The following is a 27,986-nucleotide window of genomic DNA, read 5'->3' as shown; positions in this document are numbered from 1 at the left end:
TTTCCAAAGAGGAGGTGACTATACCTAGGAGCTACCAAATGCCAAAAGCCCCAAAGGGGCGATTGAACGTGGAAGAGGTGTTTGGTAATGAACAAACAGCTTGAAGCCCACCCTCAGGTTTCCCATTCTGCATCCTGGCGTCACCCCTCCAGCCAGTTTGCTGCACGTGCAGAGTGATGACACTGTGCTGGGTATTACACTAGGCACCGGGAATTCAAACGTGGACTGGATACGACCTCTGCTCTCTGGGAACTGACATTCTTAAGACAAGCAGATAGGCAACTGGACACTGAGAGAAACACGCTAAAGCAGGGGTTAAGGACAGGATGCAATCAGATGGCAATGGAAAAGCACACCACCCAGGCTGGGGCCTGCGGGTGTGCACGCATGTTGGGTGTTAGTCAGAGACAGTGCCCCAAATGAAATTACATTTAAACTGTAACCTAAAGAATGAATTACAATTAGCCCAGTGGATGAGGAGGGGAAGAAGAAGGTGAGAAATGCTCAGGCTAAGGGAACAGGACTGCAAAATTTCATTACCTGCAACACACGACAGTCAACTGACACCTCTGGGTTCCATTCCAATTATTTGCATTGTGGCATTTATACTGATTTTTTTTTTTTTAAGAAAAACCTTGTTCTATCACAAAAAGTATGTGCATAATGGCCAGAGCTTTTCTTAATCATGGAAAATGTGAATTTGGGAGGTAGATTCTATTATTATGGGATGGAAAGTTTAGATTTTTTTCATGTGTTCTTTAAGAAGTAGTAATTACAACAAAATTTTATATGCTTAGATAAGTTCAAATAAATTTCTATTCACTGTCCTCTTAATATTGATTTAAAGAAATGGTTTTTTTTTCTGGAAAATTCTTCAGAGTTGATATTTTAATGATAATATTGTATTATTCATAATAGATTGTCAAAATTATGGCATTTGAATAATCAGTTTTCCATTTAATCTTAGAAAATTAATTTTCTTTTTTTCATTTTCCATCTTTATTAGGACCCCCAAATTATAGTTATTTTCCATCTTACCTTTCTCTCTCAAATGCTTCCCCTGTTATCCCATAAATCCCCATTGTGTTAACACTTCCATGCTGTTGCTGATCTGAGTCAGTAACGGCAAGAGAATTAGAGATCTTCCCTATGATATGACACTTCTCCAAGTAATGGTTGTCTTAGAAGTAAGAGGATAACTTGGGGTTGACTTCAAAGCTTGATGACGTTATTTGCCCATGGTAAATTTATGAATTAAGCCAAACCTATAAAGTTACCCTGAGTGTAAATAACTGGGCAGAGGACTGATCCTGCCAGGTGATTTCTGACAGATGGAATCACCATATTTATTTGCCATCCTGATTCATTTCTGATAGGAGAACCATCACTACAAAGTATTTACAGAAAATTAACAGGACTTCATATGACTTAGTGTAAATGGTTAGACAGCATGGCAATGATTCAGAGAAATCTAATATACTGCCTTGAGTTCAATCAAATGGAAAAAACACTGTATAAAAGTTCAGCCAGAAGGAGGGGGGAAAAAATGAATAACTTACTTGCTAGGTGCTCGGTCTTGCAAATTAGTCAATGCAGCAAAGTTGTTCCGTACAGTTCGCAGGCTGGCCAAGACCTACAACGAAAATGATTCTTTAAACTTCTTGAAATAAGGCCCTCTTTAATGCAATATGAAGTGGTTTGGTGATTTTTAAAACTGGTTTATTAAGTGAAAATTTGATATTGCTTGCAACTTAGTTTCATATAGTACTGAAGAATCTCCCAGCACCTGGTAAAGTTTACATGGATCCATTTGAAAGCCAGAGAGGCCAGACTTAAGGATTTTCCAGATATTTCTCCTTATCGTCTATGAATATGGTGACAATAGCAGCAGTTTCCACAGTATTCCTGGATTTCCCAGCCACTAAAACAGTATCCCAGGCAATATGGATAGCATGTTGTTGCATTTTATGCATATTTGAAATAGCATAATATAAAATATTAATAAAGTCTCACTTTAGGGGCAAAATGTCAAACAGAATTACCCCCAAGTTCTCTTCAAACGTTCACCAAGAATGCCGTAATCTTGAAATTGGCAAACAAAGTAAATTTTAAATTGTTTTTTCACCTTTGCCACATGGTTATTCTAGCTGGTAAACAGAGCTTCTTTGCTTCGTTAAGGTTATCTGAATAATGAATTATATGGTCTCAAGTAAAATGAGACTGTCCATGTGCACAGTGCCTGGCCCACAGAGGACACTCAAGAAAAATGTGTTGTGTAAATGAATACATAGACACAACATATCCACATACACAAGGCTGGACCAATAGGTCCCACTATCTCTGATAGCCCCTCCGTTTTTCTAATTCTAGTGAAACTATAAAGTGGCAAAAGAATCGAAAGACTAGGAGAGAAAAGTGACAAGAACACTGTCTCCTTCTACCCCCCTCACTTCCTCCTAGAATGCACAAGTCCCCCCAGGGCGGAGCCTATATTAGGTGAGGTTATGGGCCATCTGGGTGACAATCACAATGTTAAGTTGACCTAAAACATAGATTTCAGATGTCTTATTAGGTACCAATAACACCCCAGACTGCCTACTTCTGTTATATAGTCATCGTGTGAACTTAGACAAGTTGCATCAGCTCTCTGACCCTTACTTTCTCATCTGTACACCAGGATAGTGACATCTACCTCACAGGGTTGCTGTGAAAATGAGATGAAATGACAGTTTAGGTGCCAAGAACAGTGCCTGGCAAACACAAGGCACTCAGTGAATATTAGCCCATGATGGCAACATTCCATTTAATGATTTGGCGTGTGCACAGGGAATTTACTTAATGCCTATAACTGACAATATGCCGGTGGCAGTGGGAGCAGGGCACATTTTTTATAATTGCTCCAAGGGTTCCAGAGCTGTTTCCAGAATTTTGTCATTTGGCGCTGACCTAGACTAAAGTCAGTCTAAATTTTGTTGTAAGACAAAATGTCTCAGACATTTTTGAAACTGGCATTAATTCTTCTAAGTCACTGGGATACTGTTTATGCCCTGGGGCAGTGACCTACAGCATTATCCCCTGAAGGAGTTAATGGTGATTCCTAAGGTGCCAACCATGATTAACTCAGTCACTGGAAAAATCTGGCTCATTATCACAGATAAACAACTCACATTGCCGAAAGGTCACGCTGCCTATGACGGAGTATTCAAATAGCCAACTGCTGACATCAAACCATGATGTCTTTTATTAGGCATGAAATCTTGAGTGATGCAGAAAGAAATCTGAAAAATCATGCAGGCTGAATTTATGCTTTAAGAATTGAATATCAAATACACTAATAAAGCATTTTAAATAAGATTATTGTGCCCCCTGATCGATCCTTATTCTAGGCAAAAATTTAACCTCAGAATTCAGAGAACTTTATTTTAATAAACTATAGTAAGTGCACTGCATCTGACAGCTGGGCAAATAGAAATAGTAGCGCAGGTAATTCATGTTTTATGCTCATTTGAAAGGAAGCATTACTTCATGAAAGATCTACTCCACTTGTTTTTCTGTATACAGGTTTTTGCCTCTGTTATAATAAAGATATTAAATTAGATGATTTTATTTTGGTTTTTAATTTAAATTTAATTTTTAAATTTTATATTTATTTTTGCATAATCTCTATCCCCACAGGGTACAGAATTTAAGCAAAAGTAGATTGTCTCTTTCTCAATAACAAAGACAAAAAGCAAAATTATTGTTATTTCTGATAGGAGGCAGATAGATGAAATCCGGGAAGGACACTCAGGGCATTAAAATCTTGGCACTGTTCTATTTCTTAAACTGTTGATTTTAGTGCTATTCTTTATATTTTAGAAAGTCCCTAGATAGCTTCTCTTATATGGATGAAATATTTCAAAATAGAAAGTGAAGAAAGAAATTTCCCTTTCAGCCCCTTCTCCATTCAGCTGCCTGTGCCCTCTCCTCATTGACTTTTAGATTGTCTCCTAAATTTCACTTTTACAAACACGGCTGCAGTAAATAACCTTGTAGCTACATCATTCCCTATGTGTGCAAGTATTACATTATTGTTTTTGTGGTAGGACAAATAATATTTTACACATGTTATGTTAAGTATTAACTATTCTCGCCTGCACTACGACACATGATACTGGCAAAAAGTGTAAATAAAAGTCTCAACCAAATGTTATAAGGGGGTGTTGCCCTAGGCCGAGTCGAGTGATCCTGGGTGACCACATCCCAAAGGCACTGGGTTAGTCTTTTCTGTTCTCGCCTGCATTGCAGGACACAAAGAGTGAGACATCTGCTACTACAGGCTGTGGGGAAGAACTAGAAACAGTTTTACACAAGCCCCTTAGTTAGGGTTCAATCTTTCTTCGCTTTTGTTACAGGGCAGCTCTCACCCTTCTTGAATTCAACCCTCTAAGAGCTATAGTCAGGGCTCTGATGCTTCTATAATTTTCTTCACTCTTTAATGCTTGCTACCCAAAACGGTCCCTGAGGTTTTCTCCCACACAGCTCAACGGTTAGAAAATTAAGGTCATTTCTTTCTCTTCTGCCCCTCCAAGCAAAAGTATAATCAGTCAAAGTCAAAATACATTGGGAATGAGGAGAAATAATACACTTTAAGAAAGAAATGATGAGTGTTATGGAAAACTTTTGCACAGAGTTGTACTGGTCTGTGAGAGGGATTAAATGCTATTTGCACACACTAATCTCAGACTTTCTTAGGTATTTCTAAACATCTATTAACCAATAAGATTCGCTGAAAATGGCAGGAAAATGTGGACTTCATTAAAAAGTTAAACATCTGAACACACTAGCCTAAAAGAAATGTGTACTTATATAATAATAATTTCTTATAAAGGTTTGAAGAGGAGATTGTTTTTTAAAAAAAAAGATGTGGCAATAACATCCGTGTTAAAAAAAACTCCTGCTTAAAAAATAACCAAAAAAAACAAAAACAAACAAACAAAAAATTGTTTTGAGGATTGTTTTTGATTCCAAATATACTTTATGCCACTAGATGGCACTAAAACAAAGACCATGAGTTGCCACAGGCCTTGGGTTGGGTGGGGTGGGAGGGGCCGAGGAGGGAGAAAGAACTCCTTGCCTGGGTTTTAGCTCCAGAAAAACCTGGAGCCAAATTATGATTATTTACAAGACAAAGAGGTCATTTTGATAGAAAACCTCTTTCCAAGTTACGTTTTGGTTAAACCATATGAACTTGCTGTTTTTGTATGTCAGCAAAGGTTGAATATTGATAGTTTTATATAGTTCAACCCCAAAAGTACTTAGATTCCTAGAACATGCTACTGAAATTTATTTTAATGAAGGATAAAAAAACCTAACAGGTATAAGCAACTGAAATGTGATGATTTTCTTCTTTCTTAGCCAGGCAGGGAGAGCCTGTTGGATTCAATGATGAGATCACCAGATTACTGTTTCTGAGTGAAATGGGGAAGAGACACGCAAGGGCATTTTTATAAAATTGACAATGTCCAATTACCAAGGAACAGTAATGTTCTACAGGGTTAATAACCACTGCATTTTTCCTAAAATTATCCCACGTGCTGTATTTTGGTAAGAGTAAAGGTGAAATGACTTGCTTGTTCCTACCCTGTATTTTTAAATCAGGCATATCTGCTCAGTCTGAATGACATGAGGGTCTCTCCAAGGATCCAGGATAATACTTGGACATTTCCTATCTTTTCCTTAACCAAAGATTCCACTTCTTTTAATATTGCACACCTCCAGAGGAGGATTCTAGTTGACTTAGAGTTTTACAAGGTAGTCACAAACGGTGCAACACAAATAATGGGAGGTGGGGCTGGAGGCAACTGACTACAAAGCAGGGTTCCCTACATTTCATCAGTGTTGTGCCTCCTTGGTGTTCCTTGGTCCCCTCAAGAACTCTGGCCAAATTGTGACTACACCCTTGGGAGGAAAAGGCCACCTGCCGACTGGCACCAGGTGACACAGCATCATTCCTGTCAACACTTACCCTAAGGGAATACCCAAACCAAAAGATTTTGACCCAAACACAGGAGAATATTTCAAAATGGAAACCAATAAAATATTTATTTTCCTGGGGATCAAAAGGATTCTGAGCTTAGAGGGGAAAACATAAGAAATTGGAAGTGGAAAAGTGTTTAGGTTGAACACCAGCAAGAATTTCTAACCCTGACAGTGTCTTAGACTTGGGAATAGAATATGGAGGGGTATTGTAGGATCTTTGCTGAAGATTACGTCTGTGCACGATGCTTCAGCCCTATCCATTCCAAGTGGAATATGACCTTACACGTCTTCCTAAATTCTCTCGTAACTTAAGATTTTATTCTCTTAGCTTCACAGTAAACTGTGACTGGGAAACAACAGGGAGGGATCTTTTCGTGTTTTGGAGATGAAGGCAAGCATAAAGAAATGAGTTGTCAAGAGGAGGCAGAAGATAAGATGGGCTTGGGAACAGACTTTGACCAGTTTAGAGTGGGAGGCCCATTTTCAAGAATTATGGGAAGGAAAGTAGGCACAGAAAAATAAACCGAAAGGGATAGAAAGTAAAATGTCAATAGTAGTTATTTTGGGGTTTGGAATTATAGGAAATTTTCTTTTTCTTCCTTTTGCTTATATTTCTTTTCTATGTAAAAGATTTTATTTTGAAAGCAGTATGGCTTTTTTCACCAGAATAATCTAGTGTGAAGTTCCAAACCTCAAAGCATGCTGGGGAAAGGGGGGAATTCTATGGCCTATTTGAACACTTCCCTGAGTGACTAATGTGTCTAATGTCCACTGTCTTCTGTCCATTGGTATATTTGACCAAATAATGTTGGTATCAATTCAAGTGACATAAACATCTTACAGCTTAAGCATTATAATATTTAGCATTAAGTGGTGAATACTCCAGCCTGTATTAAAAATTTGAGGAGTTATTTATTGGTTAGGTCAACGAAATAAGTTAGTGGTGCCCAATCGGGCTGAAGAGAAGGCCATAGACAACTGCCACTAACTGGGCCTTCTTTCTTACCTGCTTCCCCAAAGATGCTCTTTCAAAATTGAACAGGGTTAAACAGGCTTTTGAAAAAAATTCTAGTAGAGCTTTCCAGATCATACACCCTAGTAAAAGGCCATTTGTGAAAACTGTGATGAAGTCACTGAAAATGAATCTGCAGCCTCTGGGGCAATAATCACCTTCTATAAGGTGTCATGAGTCATTAAGCTAATCATAAGCAAACTTTCCTAAATAGATTCCAGGATTATTTTCAGGCATCATATATGCTTAAAAATTACACAGAACGTGTTTTATTCAAAGTTCCAATTTCAAGGGCATTAAGTATATATCTTATTTATTTAAACAGTTCACTAACACAGACTAAATGATATTTTACATATATATATATTTCTCAGTATACTGAAATTCTATTAGTTTTTTGGAGATTGTAAGTACACTAAAAAAAATGTCTAATTATGTAAAAGACTAGGTTTCCTTAGAATTTAAGAGTGCTAATAGCAAGGTTCAAGTCAAATTTATTGACCAGTTAGCTGGAGATTCATACATACTACCTGAAGTAAGATGATAAGGTATCATATACAGATTATTTTTTTCCATATTTTACTATATATTCATGTATGTTTTTCTTACAATACCTAGAGATTTTAGTTAGAAGCAAGAATAATAACCTAAATAAACTCAAGTTGGAATGATTGTTTCTACATTTGGTGATGATTATTTATATATTATTTTGCCTGATTTATTCTGTCTACTGAGAGCTCTATATCTAAGAGCTCTGAGCTCTTAGATATAAAGTTATGGGTTCTCAATAGCAACCAATTAAAAGTCCTTAGCTTTGTAAGATTTGCTATCACAAAATATTATGAAAACATATGATTGTAAATGTTTTGAACATAGGAATATAGATATTAGAAAGAACTAATGATATCCAGCAAAACTTGAAGCAAATGAGACATTAACCTTCTAAAAGGATGGTGGTTGCATTCTATCTTTAATTGTCTGCATCAATGAAAAAGATCACTATATACTTTGCTATTTACTGACTCATTAAATTTTTGGTCTAAATTACAGCAATTAAAAAATTTCAGGAAATTTGAAAAAGTGGAAGAATCATACATAATACTGCTATCCAAACACTGTCATTATGCATTTTTTAAAAACAATGCGTATTATGACGTTTTGGAGATGAAAGAACCCTTACTGATAACAACACAAAATTCATTAAGTATTTTATTTTCTAGAAATTGTGCTGAGCGTCTTACAAGCTTGGGGTACTATTTCAATCTCTTGACAACGTTATGAGGTGAGTAGTCTTGTAAGTGTCATTTCACAGAGGAGGACACCAGGCTTGCCCAAGTTCAGTCAGTTGCCCAAGTTCATTCATTTAGCAAGAGTAGATGATGGGCTTTGACTGGGCCCTGACTATCTTAATCCAGCTGAGTCCCCAGTTTCACCAACTGGAAAAAAGAAGTCTTAGGCAAGTTAAATGAGTTGCCCAAGGCAGTAGAGCTAGTTTTGATGTAGCCTTGATTATGATTTTTATAACCCTCTGATTCACTTGTATTCCAATATTTAACATTTCCTATTAACAGTCAGTGTTGGCTTTAAACATGCTTCGTGTCCCAGGTTGAATCAGTTTTATCCCATTCTATCCGTAGTCTGTCCATACCAGTGGCTCTCAACTCTTCCTGAGAAAATACCGGGGCCTTTAAAAATTGCAGGTGTTTGGGTCCAACCCCCAGATTTTTGGATTCAATTGATCAGAGGTGCAGCATGTGATAAAATCTTTCTAGCTGATTCTAATGCGTAGCTAGAGTTGAGAGGCACTGGTCTATACAAAGAATATCGGGTTATCAACCACTTTATATATATTCCAAAATTCTTTAGATGGTTTTTTCACCTTCTAGCATTTCTGTCATGTGGTTAAAGTATTTTCATGATTTGTATACCTAAAAGGAACAAATAAACATAAATATGCCACTCAGTTAAATCTTTGGACAAATAAAGTGTTTAAAAAAAGAGTAAATAAAGCATCAAGTTGAAGTGGAATACGGAATTTCAAGCACTGATCATGCACCTAATTATACTAAATGTAACTTAATCCATGATATAGCTTTCCTCTTTTAGTGCTTATGTCAGTTAAGGAAATGTGGTCCCATTTAAGTATGTCACTTGGGTAATTTGTAATTTGAAGCAAAGATACTCATTGGGTCTATGGGTTTATAGGAAACAGACCAATATGGCCAAGGTCACATTCTCTAGCATGGCTTTTAAATTACTGGAATGAACCACAGAATTTGTATTTGTACTTGTGTTTGATTTAGAATGAAGTTAAGAACCCGAACTAACCCCCGCAATTAAAATTTCAGATGAGTGAGAAACCTGTCCATTCAGCAAGCTGGGCTTACCTGTGCAAAGGGAGTCACAATCAGGTCATCTCCATGTCTGAAAAACAAACCAAAGCCCACGTTAGATGGCACTGATCACTCTAGGACCACTTTCGAGCAATATTAAATAGTAAGTTTCTCATTCATAAATCCCCACAGAGAATTACAGTAATTCCATCCTTATTCTTCAACACATGTTCTTCTCAGTCACGGGCGTGAAGATGTGTCTTCTGGGATGTTAACCATTGTCCAGTTCCCTGGGTGAAAAGAGGGGTTTCTTGATCATCAACCAAGGTCACTGGCACTTATTAAGCGCACAGGATATGTAACAGTAGAAACGGAGTTCCAGCAGCGGGGCCTGAGTTTTACTCTTTGCTGCTTATGGTAAGTATTACTGAGGGGCGCTGTGGAAGGAGCCAGCAACGGCAATGGCTCTGGTGAGAGGTCCCTGGACCATCTAACGTTGGAAGGTGATGAGCATCAGGTGCTCTGCATCACCATGTGTGAGCCTTGGATGGGCTCGGAACTGTGGATGACGTAAGACTGCGTCATACTCTAATAAAAACCAGTGCAACTTTTCAACTGACTCACGTCCCAGCCGCCGTAGTTACGGGGGAATGTTACCCCGTGTGTGCTGTTGCTACAGCAACCTCAGTGACACTGTGCGGAGGATGCAGGAGCAAGGTGTCAGCATGACGTGTCTTGGAGGCACAGGGAGAGTCAAGGAAAGTTGTGAACATTCTGCTTGGAAGAAAGTAAGAAACCCAGGCCCAGACTTCTTTCGTGGTGTTTCTTAGTATGAATAGTTCATGAGAAGGATTTCCAAAATCTCCACGGGATACTTCTTGATCTAGCTAGCTGGAACTCTTTAATCAAAAGGGAATGGAATTATTCTACACAGAAAGCTTCCGGACATGACCCTAACTGAGAACATTGCAACTAAATGGTTCACTCACTCATGAACAATTCTGGAAAGGGCTTGAGTGACCTAAAACAGCCCTCATGAAATATGCTTCGGCACAAGCAGCGTATGGGTGACGTTAGTAAATGGATTGCTGCCGACAATTAGACCAGTTGTTACGGCCAACATCAAATTACACAGAGATCTTGAAATTCAAAGTGTGGGGAAAATAAAGCAGAAAAGGGGTGGAACACACTTTAAAGGAAACGTGTGTTATTTTGCACCCTCTTTGTTCCGCAATTACACCTTTTGAGGGGCACTGCTCTTTGGAGAGATTATTCAGAGAGCCAAAATTTAACAAACACAAAATCTAGATATTTTCCCAAGGTACAGCCTTTTCTTCCATTTTATTCTTTATAATTTCCCAACTACAAAGTTTATTTTCTAAGAACTTAGTCATCTTGGCCAAGGCACAGTATCATTCTGAAATCAATCCCTGGAAATAAGTCTTTTAATTTTTCACATGAATTACACTGGATTTGAATCACTCTAAACTGAAAAGCATGTGCATGTGTATTAAAACACTTAATTCTATCTTTGGTTGTATCTCATTCCCAAGCACTATAAAATATTTATTTAGAATATACAATATTTAGGGTAATTTATCAGTCTTGCTTTCTTTCAGTGTCAAAGCATAAAGAAAATTAGTTATAATTTTAGTGATGGAAATATTTCACTCTTGACTTGCCCAGAAATTGTTTTTGCCAAATATCTCAAGACCGTCTCATTTTAGTCACAGTAGGATTATTTCTAGCAATTCAGTGGCAAATGTCCTCAATAAATAGCCTATCCTTTTCAAAATTATGTAAGGTTTAAATTATCGCTGAATAGGGACTTCCCTGGTGGCACAGAGGTTAAGAATCCGCCTGCCAAAGCAGGGGACACAGGTTCGAGCCCTGGTCCGGGAAGATCCCACATGCCATGGAGCAGCTAAGCCCGTGCGTCACAACTACGTAGCCTGCGAGCCACAAATACTGAAGCCCACGCGCCTAGAGCCCGTGCCATGAGAAGCCCACGCACTGCAACGAGTCGCCCCAACTAGAGAAAGCCCGCACGCAGCGACCAAGACCCGACGCAGCCAAACTACATACATAAATAAATAAATTTATCAGAAAAAAATACATTATCTCTGAATATATACCGAATGTATAATGACAGAATCTTTGTCCAAGTCTTTGTCGGTAGCCTGCCCTCGAGACCATGGGCTGAACTGGAGCCACCCACTCTGGCCCCTGGGGCGGGGGCAGCCTCTCCCCTCCGTGAAAGAGAAGCTTGCTGAGTTCTGAGCCTGCACTGCTGGCCCCTGGAGGTGGGGATAGGCGTCTCAGCAGCGCACCATTGAACTCCCCGTTCTTCCTGGGAGGGATGACAATAGAGTCAAGAACTACTCCCTATGCCTCTGGCCATCCTTCCGCTACTTTTGTATTATTTACCACAGTGCTTTCATTTCTACCCTCATACTTTCTGTAATAAGAAGCCAGAAACACTGGCAAAAAACTGAAAGAGAGAAATCAAAAAGCAAACCCTCACAGACACCTCACCGGGATCCAGAAACTGTTTAAGCACTTAAATGGGGAAAAGCTCCTTGCCCTCTTGCAAAATAAGCTCAACCAACAGCAGCACCTGGAAATACAGTTTTGTAACCTAGTTCATTTCAAGACTGTGTTTGAAACACACGAGGCAACGACCTTTCCACGCTTTATTATTACCAAACCAGAAGGAAAAGGGCCTTTCCACGCTTTATTATTACCAAACCAGCAGTTAATTACAAGAAAGTTTATACTTTATTGAGAGAAGATTTCTAATCCTATGAAGCTGTGAAAAGCATTAGAGGCCACAAAGTATCTGCTGCTTCTGAATATCACGCATTGCAGATTTCAGGATGGTAGGTGGCTGGATGAACTAGTGCTTTGAAGAGGGGCCATGGTCTGAGGCTTACTTCCTGAATGTTGTGCAAACTTTTTGATCTTCTGTGCTTCACTCTCTGGCTATAAAACCAGAAAGACATTCTCCTCTGGAGTTTGTCAGTAGGATTAGGGAAATGATAAACATACAGAGAGTGGTATTTTGAAATCCTGGTGTCTTTCTTCCCTTAGGCTCAAAACTATCACCCGTTCATCACCATCTTTGATCCACCTCTTTTAAAATTAGAGGGTCATTAGAGAACAAGTATGTTCTTATTTTTAATATGCACATAAAAATGCTACTGGGAATCCAACATAAAAAATGCATTTAGAAGCATAAAAATGCTTCTGGGAGCCCTGTTTGACAACACCCAGGAATTAACCACAGGAGGAACTTTCCTACTCACCACTCTTTACACCCATGTTCACAGAAGTACAGACATAGAAAATAAACAAATACATATACAATGTACTTGATCTTGTAAAAGCTAACATTTATACATATACTGAATATAAAACACATATTAACTGTAGAAACTTTGGGAAATACAGAAAAACTTTAAGAGCCATCCAAAGATAACTGTTGTAATGATTTGTTTTTTCCAAAAAAATAAAGTGGGCTCTGAGAAAATGTAAATGTCACATTTAAGAATATAATGAATTTTTTAAAATTACTTTTGAAGGAGGTATTATGATTTCCATAAACTTCTAGTAGACAAAATACTACTAAAACAGACAAAAAACAAATGAAAAACTCTGCTTCACTGGTAGCAGATTCACCTGAGGATATGGCTTCTCTGCATTGCTTGGCCTTTTAGTTTAGAACTAGCTCCACTGTACGTAAAAAAAATTAGTCCTTCTGCTTATGGAACCCCAGGGACTGAAGTTCCTATAATACAAAGCCAACCTCAGCCATACCTGAAAGTGATCTTCCTCTTTGAGGCTACCGCCACTTAGAATTCAAGTAATCCCTTTAAAGCTTGGTCCTGTGGTCAAAATCACTACTACAGAAACTTGCATTTTGGAAAGAATGTCCAGCAACATTTTACTGAGAACTAAAAATAATGTAAATTAATATAAGATCAAAATTAAAGCAGTTCAGTATTGTGTACAGTAGTATCTTTCAATTTGAAATTTTTCAGTGTCAAATTCCAAGCCATTTGTGCATGTCTGTATACACAACTCTGATGGTTTTTTGATAATGCTAACTATAGTTATCAGTCATCAAGTTGAAATGATTACCCTCACTTGAAGATCACCTTTGTGTTTATATTCCATATCAGCACCAAAAGAAGAAACCAAATTACAGCCCTTTGCCCAGTGTTAACAGACAAATAAACTAATACTTATTCTACAAAAACAGGTGACTGAGGTCATCCAAGTTCTTAACTTTATGAGGAAACAGCTTTCTTTGTCCTTGAATTGTAATTTCCTAATAGACTTGAGTGGTAACTTATCCTGGCATCCCTTTCACTGATGCCCAGGAAAGTCACTCAATGTTTTGTTGATTTCAGCTCTGGGGGCCCTTTTAATATGTTCCCAGTATTTTTTATTTCTTAAATGGGCTTTCAATATAATTATTTTAAAAAGTCAGAGTACAAATATCCAACAAACTGATAAATAATAATGGTATTACTTTCAAACAGTTATAATTTTTATAAAATAATGATAACCAATATTTATCAAATGGTTACTCTGTGCCAGGAACTGTGCAAAGCACATTTCACTGATTATCTCCTATTAAATTTTTTTTTGTACCTGAGGAATGGAAGGCCCAAGAAGGACAAAAAAATCACCATGCCCATGGCGTGATGGGGTCAGGATTCAAAGGTAGGCAATGTGACTACAATGTGGTGGGTCTGTGCTAAAACACTGCAATTCTGTACCAGTAATGGCATTTATCAATGCCAAAAGCACATCCCAAACAACGCCTAATCTCTAGGCATTTTCCATTTCATAAAGATGATATGTACCCTAAATACAACAAATGGACGAGTTAACATATAAATGCAAAAAAATCAAAACAAAAAAATTACTAAAATGACTTACAAAACAAAACAATCTCTACCCACCTGCTGATTTTCATGTCCTTCTACCCTAAACTAAAATAATAAAATGAAATAAAATAATTTTTGGTTTCCTACTGAGGTGATAATTCTGGCTGAGAGTTTAATATCATATGTCCATATTCAGAGTGTAGCAAGATTACATGCATATCATATGTAACAAAGGCCTCTGGAGATGGCATTTATGTGCATATATATATGTATATGTAAACATCTACATATAAATGTATTTATGTATATATTGTGTGTGCATGTGAGTGTCACTCTAGGGAAAGCATTTTGATTTTCTGCCTCTGTATTTCAAATGGGGTCGGTGGGGAGATAAAGGTACTGTATCCCCCACCATACTTATCCGCATAGAGAAAAGTTACTATATTATTTTGCCTGTACTACTCAATATAAAAACCCTTCAAAGACCACCTGCTCTGCGAATATTACATTTTAAGGTATACTTCCTAAGATTAAAAACATATCATGTGGGGACTTCCCTGGTGGTGCAGTGGTTAAGACTTCGCCTTCCAATGCAGGGGGTGCAGGTTCGATCCCTGGTCGGGGAGCTAGGATCCCTCATGCCTCGCAGCCAAAAAACCAAAACATAAAACAGAAGCAATATTGTAACAAATTCAATAAAGATCTTAAAAATGGTTCACATCAAAAAAAAAAAATCTAAAAAAAAAATCATGTGTCAATGCAAGTTCATCAATTATAACGGATGAACCATTCTGGTATGGGGGCAGAAAGTATATGGGAAATCTCTATACCTTCCTCTTAATTTTGCTGTGAAACTAGAAATGCTGTCTGAAGTCTTAAAAAATTAAAAAGACAAAAATATATCATATAACTTTAGAAAGGGATGTGACCTTGGAAGTTAGTCTTCTGAAATTTAAATCATTTGCTCACTTCTTATTCACATTTTTAAGAATTAAGGCCTTGGCCTGATATTTGACCAAAAACATTCTAAAAATAAAACCCTCAGTTTTAGGCCCATGTGTGCTCATATCACATGCACTGATGAGAAAGTAAATGAACTTGGAGCTAATGCAACATAAGCAAAAACTCTCTAGTCTGAAGTGTAATCTCGTCTTTATTTGTCATAAAACAAAAATTTAGGCTTCGTTAGAGAATGTACACGATGCCAATAAATGGCCTCAAATTTGTTAGTTAAATGATGGCATGAAAGATCGTCTGCTTTAAGAATTATTCAGCAAAAGATTTTCCAGTTGTAAGAAGTTAAAAGTGTTTTGCACGTGGAGAGACACTTGCTAAGCCTACTTATTTTGTTTAATAAAAGCTAATACAATAAAGCGGTCCTTCTAGGTGTGTTGATGTCACAAATTGTTGTCACGGAACTTTGATGACTGACCTCCATGGGGGAGGGAGGGGGAAGGAGGACAGGGAAAGGACCGAGTACACAGCAATCTTTCACAAGTGCCCTCACTCTGTTGTAGGAACAGTTTCTTCCTTTCTAGTTTATCTTATCTGACAGGCCCGTTCTTAACGTCAGCGGCTCTGCCTTCTTGGTTGTTCTCTAGGATGGGTTCCCAGGGAAAAGATTTATGGGTAGCTAGAACAACAATTTTTTAAGATCTGCATGAGGTAAAATGATGCAGGAGATTAAAAGGAAGGGTGTGATCAAATGCAGAGGAGTCAGGGCAGTATGTGTCCTGCATGCCTACTATTACCAGACCCTGCTCTACTAACACACGGTATTTAATTCTGATGCCTCTGCATTAAATGCATGCTCATATTCCCATCCTAAGATAACGAACTGGTTTCTGAGAACTTAAGTAACTCATCGGTGGTCATGCCCTTGGCAAGTGGCAGACTTCAGTGGTTTCCAAATGCCAGGCTGAGACCTGGTACTGGCCCAAGAGAATGTTCATTGGTCCCTGTGAAGGTGAGAATAAACATGAACCATGGAGTAAGGTTTTTTAAAAAGTCATATTAAAAAAAAAAGCTAACCGTATTCCTTTGGAAAACTCTCCTTTATTCTGAGAATATGTGCCACTCCCTTTGTAAAAAATTCTAGTGAAATGCCTTTGGAAAATAAAATGATTGTGTATATCGAGGGGAATTTCCTTGTTAAATAAATAAAGTCATTTATCTGGCAAAGTAAGCATTTAGTAACCCTGGGTCAGTCCCCCAGATGGTTTTTGAAGTCTTAGTGAGTCATGAAATCCCAAGGCATGAAAATGAGCAGTGGAGCTGGATTTAAACCCAGGCTTTAAATACCGTTTCGTTTCTACTGCATCATGCTGCCTTCTGCATGCACAAATGGATTCAGACCATTCTGAAGCCCCATAAAAGTACATATTCTAGACTCTAGAACATCACGGTCAAACAAAAGTTTTTGCTGTGATGGAAATGTTCTCTCTCTGTGCTGTCTAATACAGTATCCACTAGCCACCGTTACTACTTAGCACTGAAAATGTGGCTAGTGCAAGTGAGGAACTGAATGCCACTTTTATTTAATTTTAATTAATTTAAATTAAGAGAAAGTCACCTGTGGTAGTGGCTATCATCTTGACCAGTGCAGCTCTTGAGCAATCTTTACAAAACTTCAGTTTTAAGTTTTCCAAGGGAAGACAATGTTTTATATAAGGGAAAAAAAAAATCTACTCTAAGCTTGGGGGCAAAAGAGCATTGATATATTAACATAACAAAAATACTTGATTGTTTGGCAAAGACCCTAAGTGGAAAAATTTGCCCAAATGGCCATCAAGATTCTCCACCCATGAAAGGGAAAAAAAGATTTTAGTTTAATTGCTTTGCTTATTATATTCTCACCTAGAGGCTACTGTGCCTGCCAGCAAATGCCAAAAGGTGTAGTCTAGCAGCAGTTGCTGATCGAAATCACTATGTTCAGGGTCAAGATACTTGGATTCTAATTCATGGCGTGCATGTGTGTGCACATGCAAGACACATTTTTGAGCAGAATTTTGTGATTTCTGAAACTGAGTTAATATTTTCCATTGTTTCCTTACATGATTGTTTTGAGGATCAAGTGTTAAACTTTAGAGGAGAATTCTACGTCAGCTATAAAGATTATACAGACGTCAGGCAATTTTAAGAATGTATTCCTTTCTGTATACATCACTTGCCAAAGAGTGCACCAAAACTTAGAGCCACAAAGGGCAAAACATGGTGGACCTTGTAAATATCCCAAACTTGAACTGATGTCTTTGAGGTTTGTTCATGAACCTTTAAGACATCCTTTCACCACTTTCAAAGTGCTTCGGTGTTTGGAGTCCTGGGTTATAGACAAGCTGTCTGTCTGGGAAATATCAGGTTCCTTTCCTGGATAAATATAGTACAAGATGGGCTACCTTTAAACAAATGTAAAACAAACAAACAAAAAAAACCCACCAAGAAATAGTGAAACACGTAGGAAATTTTACCTAATCTCTATAGTAGGTGGGAAAAATGAATGGAAACAACATATTGAAGATAAATAATGAGCATGAAAAGACATAAAACAAAAGTGTGCTGTCAACACATGGAATTAACTCTGTGATTTGATGCAAAAGAGTTGTTTTTACCAACTGCCTTCTTTTTTGAGCTTCTGTAAAAATGTACTCATAATTGAAAATAACAGTGATTGAATGAAAGTTTTATTGCACTTTTTTTTTTTTTTTGCTTTATTGCACTTTTTTTTTTTTTTAATTTTTATTTATTTACTTATTTATTTATTTATTTTTGGCTGTGTTGGGTCTTCGTTTCTGTGCGAGGGCTTTCTCTAGTTGCGGCAAGCGGGGGCCACTCTTCATCGCGGTGCGTGGGCCTCTCACTATCGCGGCCTCTCTTGTTGCGGAGCACAGGCTCCAGACGCGCAGGCTCAGTAATTGTGGCTCACGGGCCTAGTTGCTCCGTGGCATGTGGGATCTTCCCAGACCAGGGCTCGAACCCGTGTCCCCTGCACTGGCAGGCAGATTCTCAACCACTGCGCCACCAGGGAAGCCCTGCTTTATTGCACTTTTAAAAAAATCACCACAGGAACCTTTAGATAACACATAAATCATAATGCTTGTTTTCTGATTTTCCTGGCAAAAAACCCAAAAATCAAACAAAGGAACAAAAAATAACCAGCCAAACAAACAAAACTGGCCCTGGTGGATAGAACAAATTCAGTCTGGAGTTCTCTAAGTCCCAAAGGAGGAATCGATGTTGAGACATGGAAACATGAGATCTGCATGCAGCCCTGTTCTCCCTGGAAGGAAAACTAGGAGCTAAAAGGGCTTGGTCTTGGGATCATTCATAACATTTACTAGCAGGCGACATCATGCACTGAACTGCTTAAATGATTTTCTGTCACAGTGTAGACTCCCACATTTGCCGAGATGTAAACAGATGTCCTTTCTTTTTCTGCTTTTTTCAAAATTAATTTTTATTGGAGTATATAGTTGGTTTACAATGTTGTGTTAGTTTCTGCTGTACAGCAAAATGAATCAGTTATACGTATACATATATCCCCTCTTTTTTTAGATTTCCTTCCCATTTAGGTCACCAAAGAGCATTGAGTTGAGTTCCCTGTGCTATACAGTAGGTTCTCATTAGTTATCTATTTTATACATAGTAGTGTATAAATGTCAATCCCAATCTCCCAATTCATCCCACCCCCTCGGTATCCATAAATTTGTTGGCTACATCTGTGTCTCTATTTCTGCTTTGCAAATAAGTTTATCTGTACCATTTTTCTGGATTCCACATATAAGCGATATTATACGATATTTATTTTTCTCTTTCTGACTTACTTCACTCTGTATGACAGTCTCTAGGTCTATCCACGTCTCTGCAAATGGCACTATTTTGTTCCTTTTTATGGCTGAGTAATATTCCATTGCATATATGTACCACATCTTCTTTATCTATTCCTCTGTTGATGGACATTTAGGTTGCTTCCATGTCTTGGCTATTGTAAATACTGCTGCAATGAACATTGGGGTGCATGTATCTTTTTGAATTATGGTTTTCTCCATGTATAAGCCTAGGAGTGGGATTGCTGGATCATATGGTAGTTCTATTTTTAGTTTTTTGAGGAACCTCCATACTGTTCTCCATAGTGGCTGTACCAATTTACATTCCCACAAACAGAGTAGGAGGGTTCCCTTTTCTCCAAACCCTCTCTAGCATTTATTGTTTGTAGATTTTTTGATGATAGCCATTCTGACTGGTGTGAGGTGATATCTCTTTGTAGTTTTGATTTGCATTTCTCCGATAATTAGTGATGTTGAGCATCTTTTCATGTGTTTATTGGACATCTGTATGTCTTCTTTGGAGAAATGTCTATTTAGATGTTCCCCCCGTTTTTTGATTGGCTTATTTGGTTTTTTTTGAAAATACCTAGGAATAAACCTACCTAAGGAGGCAAAAACCTGTACTCAGAAAACTATAAGATACTGATGAAAGAAATCAAAGACAGCACAGATGGAGAGATATACCATGTTCTTGGATTGGAAGAATCACTATTGTGAAAATGACTATATTCCCAAAGCAATCTACAGATTCAATGCAATCCCTATCAAATTACCAGTGGCATTTTTCACAGAATTAGAACAAAAATTTTTACAATTTGTATGGAAACACAAAAGACCCTGAATAGCCAAAGCAGCCTTGAGAAAGAAAAACAGAGCTGGAGGAATCACGTTCTCTGACTTCAGACTATACTACAAAGCTACAGTAATCAGGACAGTATGGGACTGGCACAAAAACAGAAATATAGATCAATGGAACAGGATAGAAAGCCCAGAGATAAACCCACGCACCTATGGTCACCTAATCTATGACAAAGGAGGCAAGAATATACAATGGAGAAAAGACAGCCTCTTCAACAAGTGGTGCTGGGAAAACTGGACAGCTACATGTAAAAGAATGAAATTACAACACTCCCTAACACCATACACAAAAATAAACTCAAAATGGATCAAAGACCTAAATGTAAGGCTGGGCACTATAAAACTCTTAGAGGAAAATAGAGGCAGAACACTCTTGGACATACATCGCAGCAAGATCTTTTATGATCCACCACCCAGGGTAATGAAAATTAAAACAAAAATAAACAAATGGGATCTAATTAAACTTAAAAGCTTTTGCACGGCAAAGGAAACCATAAACAAAACAAAAAGACAACCCTCAGAAAGGGAGAAAGTGTTTGCAAACGAAGCTGCTGACAAGGGATTAATCTCCAAAATATACAAACAGCTCATGCAGCTCTTTTTCTGCTTTTAACTCCTCTACTTCCATTGACAGGTTGTAGGAGTTAAGGTCTTACATATGTATAGACATAACTATCCAGTAGTCAATGACAACAAATTTTTCTTCATCCGAGATTAAGAAAACCCTGAAGTCTCAAGACAATGAATGGGAAGCTGACACAAAGCTTGAGAGAAACCACAATAGGCAGATGGAATAATTGGGGATATTTCTTCAGTGAATCTCACCTCAACCATGCCACAAAGTGCCAAGAATCTGATAGCAAAGCCCAGTGTTTGATATTCTTGACTTGTCTTTTTCTGAAGAAAAACCACAGGCATGGTTGAAGACTCTCTTTCTTCATATTTGTAATAGCATATCTTTAAATTTTCATCTTACAGGGATTTAGTGAGGATGATTTACTAACAATCCCTGGTATATCTTATCTCAAGAAGCACATCACATAAATGTTCCAGTAGTGTGATTATTTTTCCTTATATGGCTCATACAACTGTACAGGAGACACTGAGAAAAATTCACTAAGGATCTAAGACTGTCAAACAAAATCAATAGCTAAAGTGATTGATGTGTCAGTGGAAACAGGGATTTACATAGGAATATCAATATTGACTGCGTAAATGTCCTTTTCTATCTGGGTAAGTATCTAGATTTTTTTTTTTAATGACAGGAATGCATGATCTAAACACAATTTTTGTCTTGTTGTCATGGGTCTATGGTGTCTTCAAATGATACCCAGACATGGAGTAGGTACTGTCAATATTTGCTGAATGAGTGAAAGCATGACACTCTCATTCAAAAATGCAGCCAATTAATACACTTATTTAGAATGTGGTAGAAGACACAGACTACCTCCATTGGAAATCAGCTTTCTCCTTTCTCCTGACCTATCACCATCCGCTCCATTCCCACCACCCACTATCAAGATTTAAAGTTCAGAAAATTTTCATTTTATAACACTAGAACATGGTTTTGACTTTAGTCTTCTTTAGTACATGGAGGAAAGAGCGTTGGGATAAAAAAGCAAGTGAGAGTCCCAGGCACAGTATCTATAACTGACAGAAATAGATCCTCTTGTGTAATGGCCATTTGTCCATTACAAGAAGCAGGAAGAGCTCATAATTTTCGACTTGGTTCATTCATCTAGGGTCACACTGCACTGAGAGCACTATGCAGGTTACTGTGCTTTTTTCATTGAAGATGGTTTTCAAATGTTCCTAATTTTAGTTGCGTAGTTAATTTTATTCATACTTTGCTCTTAGAGATTATGTTCTTTGTATACACTGCATAATAAGCCAGCTCTTCCTTGACCAAGGTTGATATGAGTTTGCTCTCTAGCAGGGATTTGATCTCATAAAATTATGGAGTAATCACTTTTATTATTAAGCTACCATTCTCCCACAGTTTTTAAAAAAGTAGATGTTACCCTGTGTAAAGTATTAAGTCTGAGGTAAAAGCATAACTGCATAGTGAATCATTTACAAGTTTAAATAGTTTATCTTCACGGTGCCTTTTTTCCTAAAGTTACAGGAGTTGAGGAACACTCAGGTGACTATTTTTCTGTTTTTTTTCTTTTTTCACAATTAAAACTAGAGTCCAAACACTGAGGAGCATACTGGGTATGAAGGAAATTCAGAAAAGAAAATTGGATACGAAATATTAGGGCAAACTCTCCCAAAGACATAATAGCATTTTAGTAACCTTAGCATGAAAATAATGAATTACTGGTAAGTTTTGTCAATCTCAATTTCTTTTTCCCTCTGCCTTAAGAACTTTTCATAACTAATATTTATCTCTTCATGTCCCCTAAGACCTCAGGATATATCACTTTGGCAGTGATAAGCAAGGGATATTAGAACACATGATTTGCTGTTTTAAAAGACTGGAGCATAGCGCAATGATACTAAACAAATGCTGTGGTAATGCATTAAAATGGACTATTTTTACCTTGTGTCATTAACAAACATGGTCATTCAAAATGTCAGAATATTAGAGCTTCCTTTTTATGATTTTTTAAGTATGAGATTAGAAATATAAAATGTGTATTCAGCTGCTATTTTTAATCCTTATTTCAAAAATTGAATAAGCATGTTTACCTAATTTATAAGTATTATTTTACCATTTATGGACCTCCTGTTTTTTGAGCTAGAAATAAAACGACCCCAGGGACTGAACAGAGAAGTGGAATTTTTAAAACAACAGAAAGATGAAAAAAGATAGCACAACTAGTAGTAGTACCCTAGTAGCCAATGACCTTAGAATATTCTGTCAATAGACTTCTTGGGATTTAATGGCTAGTGTAAGTTTAGTGTCTGTATCAATACTTAATAGTAATAGTAGTAGTAACTTGCCAACCCTCAAGGAGTGGAAGAAAAATCCTAGTTTATCTGGCTCACTACCAAAATGATATCGCTCTTGATAATAATGAATTATTTGTCTACCTGGGGTCCTAACAGAATTAAGGATAGGATAAATTCTCAATTCTAGAGCTCATCCGGAAGTTCATGGCTTTAAAAATCTGCTGAATTTTTTCTTTCTCTTAACAAAATTTCTCTTCACACAAAGATTTGATTTAGCTCCAATCCTAAGGACACAAACACCCTAATCCAGAGGTTCTCAAACTTTTTCAATTCATGATACTCTTAGCACCTCAGTAGTTTTTTTACAGCACCCCACTGGCCAAAAGAAATAACTACCAGTGGCAATTCTTAAGAATTTAGTTCAAACGATTTAATAAGGTTTTGCCTCCACAATTGAGCGCTCGTTGAATCCTGCACGACTTCTCACTCCGGAATGAGCTTGGATGTTCTGCCTCCCTCACTTCCTGGTTCACGCTGATTTTTGTGCAGTGCTTGCTTCTTATCACAGCAATTGTCAATAACCCAGTTTTGCAAAGATATGATGTCATGGAAAGAAAAGGAATGATCTAAAGTTGAAACTGGGAACTATTTTAAGCTGTTAGTTCTCCAGGTGACTGACAGATGTTTCTGCGTTTCCCTTGAAAATTTAAAATACCTCTGGCACCCGTGTGAGTTCCCTGTGGTGGTCCAGGGTACCTCAACACACGCCCTGGCCCTAGTTTCATTACTCTTAAACCACTGAATGAGGGGTGAGGACACTCCCTCAGCTGGGAAAACTCAGGAATTGAGGAAGGAATTATTTGACCACAGCACCTTTCTGTGTTTCCATGATGGTAGAGGACTTTCAAATGGCAAATCAAGGTTAGAAAAGAGACAGATGCTCATCAGTGCTAATAAGATGTAAAAATATAGTTAGGTGGGGTTACAGACTTTTCATGTAGATCCAGTGAGGACTAGAACCCTTGTAGTGCAACATTTCTTTTTATTTTTATTTTCAGAGATACCTTAGTAAGACTAATGAAGAATAATGTAACCTGTAATAGAATTGATGAATAGGTATATAAGCAATCATTCTTCCTTTTTCAAACTCAGGACTAGAGGCAATACCACCTTCTACCCCATAGTCACAGGAAGAGGCCAGGAAGAGCTACAACTGAAAACTCACAAAGGCTCAAGAGGTGGTGAGGGACTTCCTAACTGCTAAAGAAAGGGTAGAAATTTGAGTTGGGGATGGGGGATAGTGTTTCCTAGCTGAAAGAATGCCCACGTGGGGCACCCCAAAGCCTTGATAAATGAGGTCCTATACTTCTGTATGGTGACGGGGACTAATTAGCTAGACTGCCAAGTGTGCCCCAGCTTTTTATGGTACAATGGGTCCGCTCACTTCCTCTTCATTGCCCCTTCCATGCCCTCCCCTGTATGTATCAGTATGTAGATATGAGTAAAGAGCAACTTGGATCATCTTTGGATTCTCTGTGTTAGTGTTTATTCAGCAGAAGATGGAGACTAGAGGTCCATTATCCAGATGAATTGAAACGTGTTTTTAACTGATGTGGTTTGACAGGCAGTTTGTATTCAATAAACTCATAGTTTTATGATTAAATTCTATTTGTTTTGTTACTGATAATTCTCCTGTTAATTTTTCCAGGGACTCGTATCTATGTATTTGTAAATACAAATAACATATTATTGAATGAAGTGCAGCAACAGAAGTAACTGTTATCCAGAAGTGAAAATAGTTTTAAATGCATTCTGAATTTAAGAGGGAAAAAAAAACTGCACATATTTAATGTAATTATCCATCTATTCTGTAATTTTCTTCATGTTTCTTCAAGACAGCACTTGGGCAACCTTCTGTTATCTAGTTGTTTTTACTCTTATAAAATACTTTTTTACTCTTAATGATAGTTTAAGTTTACTTTTCATGTATTTATTTCTTTACTGTACTCATGCTAATCATTAACATTTTTTCTATTTCTTATTATTCTTAAGAATTAAGTTGCTACTGGGGATTACATTTAACAAACTATGTGACAGCCTTCTGAGCAGAGGCTGCCAGGAACTTCTCTCCTGCCTTGTATAAGCTAATTTTTTTAGATGCTGAGTTTAGCCTAGTTCTATAGACTTGAGTCAGTTGCATATTTTCCAAGAGTCAGTTGCATATTTTCTTTATTACTTCTCTGAAATTTGAGCTTGTATCTTCTTTTATTCTTAAACTATAAATGGAAACTAAATTTTCATAGTGCCAAGTCATTCATTTGGTCAATTGGATTTGGTGAACAGGTACTTCTGTTTCTCAGCAGTTTTGCCACAATAGTTCATAGCACTTTATGGCATTTGCAAATAATGTTCTCGTAGAAATGATCGAAATGTGTGTTGTGTTTTTCAAGAAGTTTAAGCTCTCAGGACCTTGGGTCTCTCACCTGTAAAACAGCATAATAATGTCCCTCTGCATAGGACTGTGGAAAATATCAAATGAGATTACAGATGTGAAATACTTAGAAGAATGAAGAGTGATGTACACATGCAACGTATGCTGTGATTATTATTACTACCATTATTAGTCTTATTTTCTTCTTGTGCCTCAGCTATTTAATCAGTATCTATTTATAGAAGATAAGATAATGCCATCCTGTCTTATAGGAGGTAATTATCTTCCTTCTCTCTTTACCAACAAATTAAACAATTATATTTCAACTTAAAGAGCATTTAATGGTTTTCCAAAACACTTCATTCAAATAGATAATCACAAACCTTCATTGCTACTGTTTGTATTTGAAATTTCTAAGGGATTTTCTCAATAGGAAAGCTTAAGTAGAACAGTTAAGTATAAAATCATCAAAAGTGATTAAAATATATAATAATGTCATTCTCTACAAAGTGCAGTTGAATTATAGATACCGAACAATCTTCCCAGCATTATCATGAACTAGGTAAGAAAATGGAGGTTTACATATGGCCACATGTGAAGTCAAATGAAGAGAAAGGATAACACTTTATCTGTAGATGGAATGTGTAGTATCAGATTGAAGACTGAAATGGTAGTTATTTATTCTATTCACCTTGCTTCTCATAGAAACTTCATCTCCCTAGTAGAAAGAATGCTTTTCAGGAGTCAGTTAGTGTCAAAGGAAAACCTTATTGCTGCAATATAAATACCCAGGGGGAATGAGAAAGCTGAACATGTCAAGACATTATTTTTCAACAAAATATAGAGTTGCATCACGGTCTAATTAGATTTGTCACGCTTACGTGAGTCCAGTCAGATAAAGGAACTCTTGAATAGGTACAGGGAAAAATGAGGTCATCCTCGTAAGTTTACTTTGGAAAGAAAAGCACTATTTAGATGTTAAATATTGTAGCCTTTTCATAAAATGCACGGATACACACTGGTATCCAAAAATCAATTTCCTATAATTGTAGAAAATATCAGTAGAATACATAACTATGTAAAACAGAGTCTACTAAGTCACCGTGAGTTTGTCCCTGGCCTCTATCAAAAGCCCAGTTATTTCACCTTTGATGAAGTTGGAGGAGATGACTTTCAACCTGGTCATTCATCCATTCAACATTATATATAATTATCTATAGGGCTTTTCAGCATTTTTCTTTTCTACTCACCCCTATTCTGTTCTCTTTCTATAATTGCAGTGTGGCTCTTTTAAGCTTTTTCCCCGTTCTCAAGCTGCCTCATCACTCTTTCCTTTAGTCATCGATGGCTATACTTTCTTTTTCTTCTCTTTTGTTTTAATTGAAGTGTAGTTGATTTACAATGCTGTGCCAATGTCTTCTGTACAGCAAAGTGACTCAGTTATCCACATATATACGTTCTTTTTTTTTTAATACTTTCTACTTGCATGAAAAAGTAGAGATCATAAGTCATCAATTCTCTAAACCATTTCAGCCATCCATCTCCAAATTTATATCTCCCCCTTTCACTTCTTTTTTTCATTGTTCTAAAGAATGCAGTACTTGTCTCTACTACTTTTTCAGGGTTAGTCCCTTAAGGCTCATGATCATATTTTCATCAGCAGCTACAAGTCCATACTTAATCTCTGCGTCCCTCAGCTTAAGTGTTCTGAATTCAAAAAAATTTCCCTTGAACCTAATTCTCCCTCAAGCAACTTTAGTTTTTCTTTTCCCCTTTAACTTACTAACCTTTTAAAGAGATGCCTGTACTTGCTGATATCTCCACTTTCAATTCACTCCTTCACTAATTCTTCTATTACCCCACTAAGATGCTTCTCCCAGTGGTCATCCCAAACCTAGTCATTACAGAAGCTAATTGGTTCTTCTAATTTCCCCTCACTCTCTGCACTGTTGTTTCTGCTCTCTGTCCTTGTCCTATAATTGTTGTCTTGTTTCTCCTAGAGTTCTGGTCTCAACGTGTAAAAGCCAAATTCATTATGTCATTATGTCATCCACTCTATCCTGTGTTCCCATGTCAACATCACCATTCATTTACTTGTTCGGGGTCAAGACGTCAACATTCTCTCTGATTCTCCTTGCCCACTGGCTGTCTCCCAACATGCACACGTGCACGTGCACGCACACACATGCACACACGCACACGCACACACACACACACAATTCTGTAAGCCTATTGTTTCTTGCATCTGGACTAACCTCATCCTACCCCCACTCCCTTGACCTGGGCCTCCATCATATTTAGCCTGCTTTGCTTCTATGAATTTCAACATGATCTGTTTCCCTGTAATCATTCTATGCAATCATTCAACAATAGAGTAATCAGAAGCAATAAAACCAAGAATGCGATCATGTGGTCCCAGCTAAAAACCTGTGGCTCTGAGGTCCCATAGACTGTATTCCAACCTTCTTTTTCTCCTGCCACATTTCCCTACTCACACCAACCAGTCATTCCTTAATTGAGCCATGATTTCCCTCGCCCCACATTATCTAAATGTTGCCCCCTTCGCCTGACCATCCCTGGCTGGCAAACTCTCCTTCTCTTCTCCTTTTCTCTCATAAATGCCTCAAGGATGGTGCTCACCAGTTTTTATTGCAAACGTCTAAAATGTCAGCCCTTTTGCCCTGCCTCTCCCCCTACCCCCATGCAGACGGGGAGCTT

General features: G+C 37.6%; 1 protein-coding gene across 21 annotated transcripts in view; it reads right to left on the bottom strand.

Annotated features, from left to right (window-relative positions):
• Positions 1-27,986, bottom strand: part of PDE4D (phosphodiesterase 4D) — a 1,115,543-nt gene that overhangs the window by 189,957 nt on the left and 897,600 nt on the right. For 20 of the 21 annotated variants that reach the window (XM_082457172.1, XM_082457178.1, XM_082457175.1 and 17 more), the window contains 2 exons: positions 9,421-9,457; positions 1,560-1,633 (listed from right to left, as the gene is read on the bottom strand). In XM_082457172.1, coding sequence (XP_082313298.1) covers positions 1,560-1,633; positions 9,421-9,457 — 111 coding nt within the window. Of the gene's footprint in view, positions 1-1,559; positions 1,634-2,125; positions 2,566-9,420; positions 9,458-27,986 lie in introns of those variants that run through there. The other variant, XM_082457167.1, reaches the window with a different exon arrangement.

Source organism: Balaenoptera physalus (assembly GCF_965194825.1).
Source record: "Balaenoptera physalus genome assembly, chromosome: 3".
Lineage (NCBI taxonomy): Eukaryota > Metazoa > Chordata > Mammalia > Artiodactyla > Balaenopteridae > Balaenoptera > Balaenoptera physalus.
This window is presented reverse-complemented; position numbering and strand designations above follow the sequence as displayed.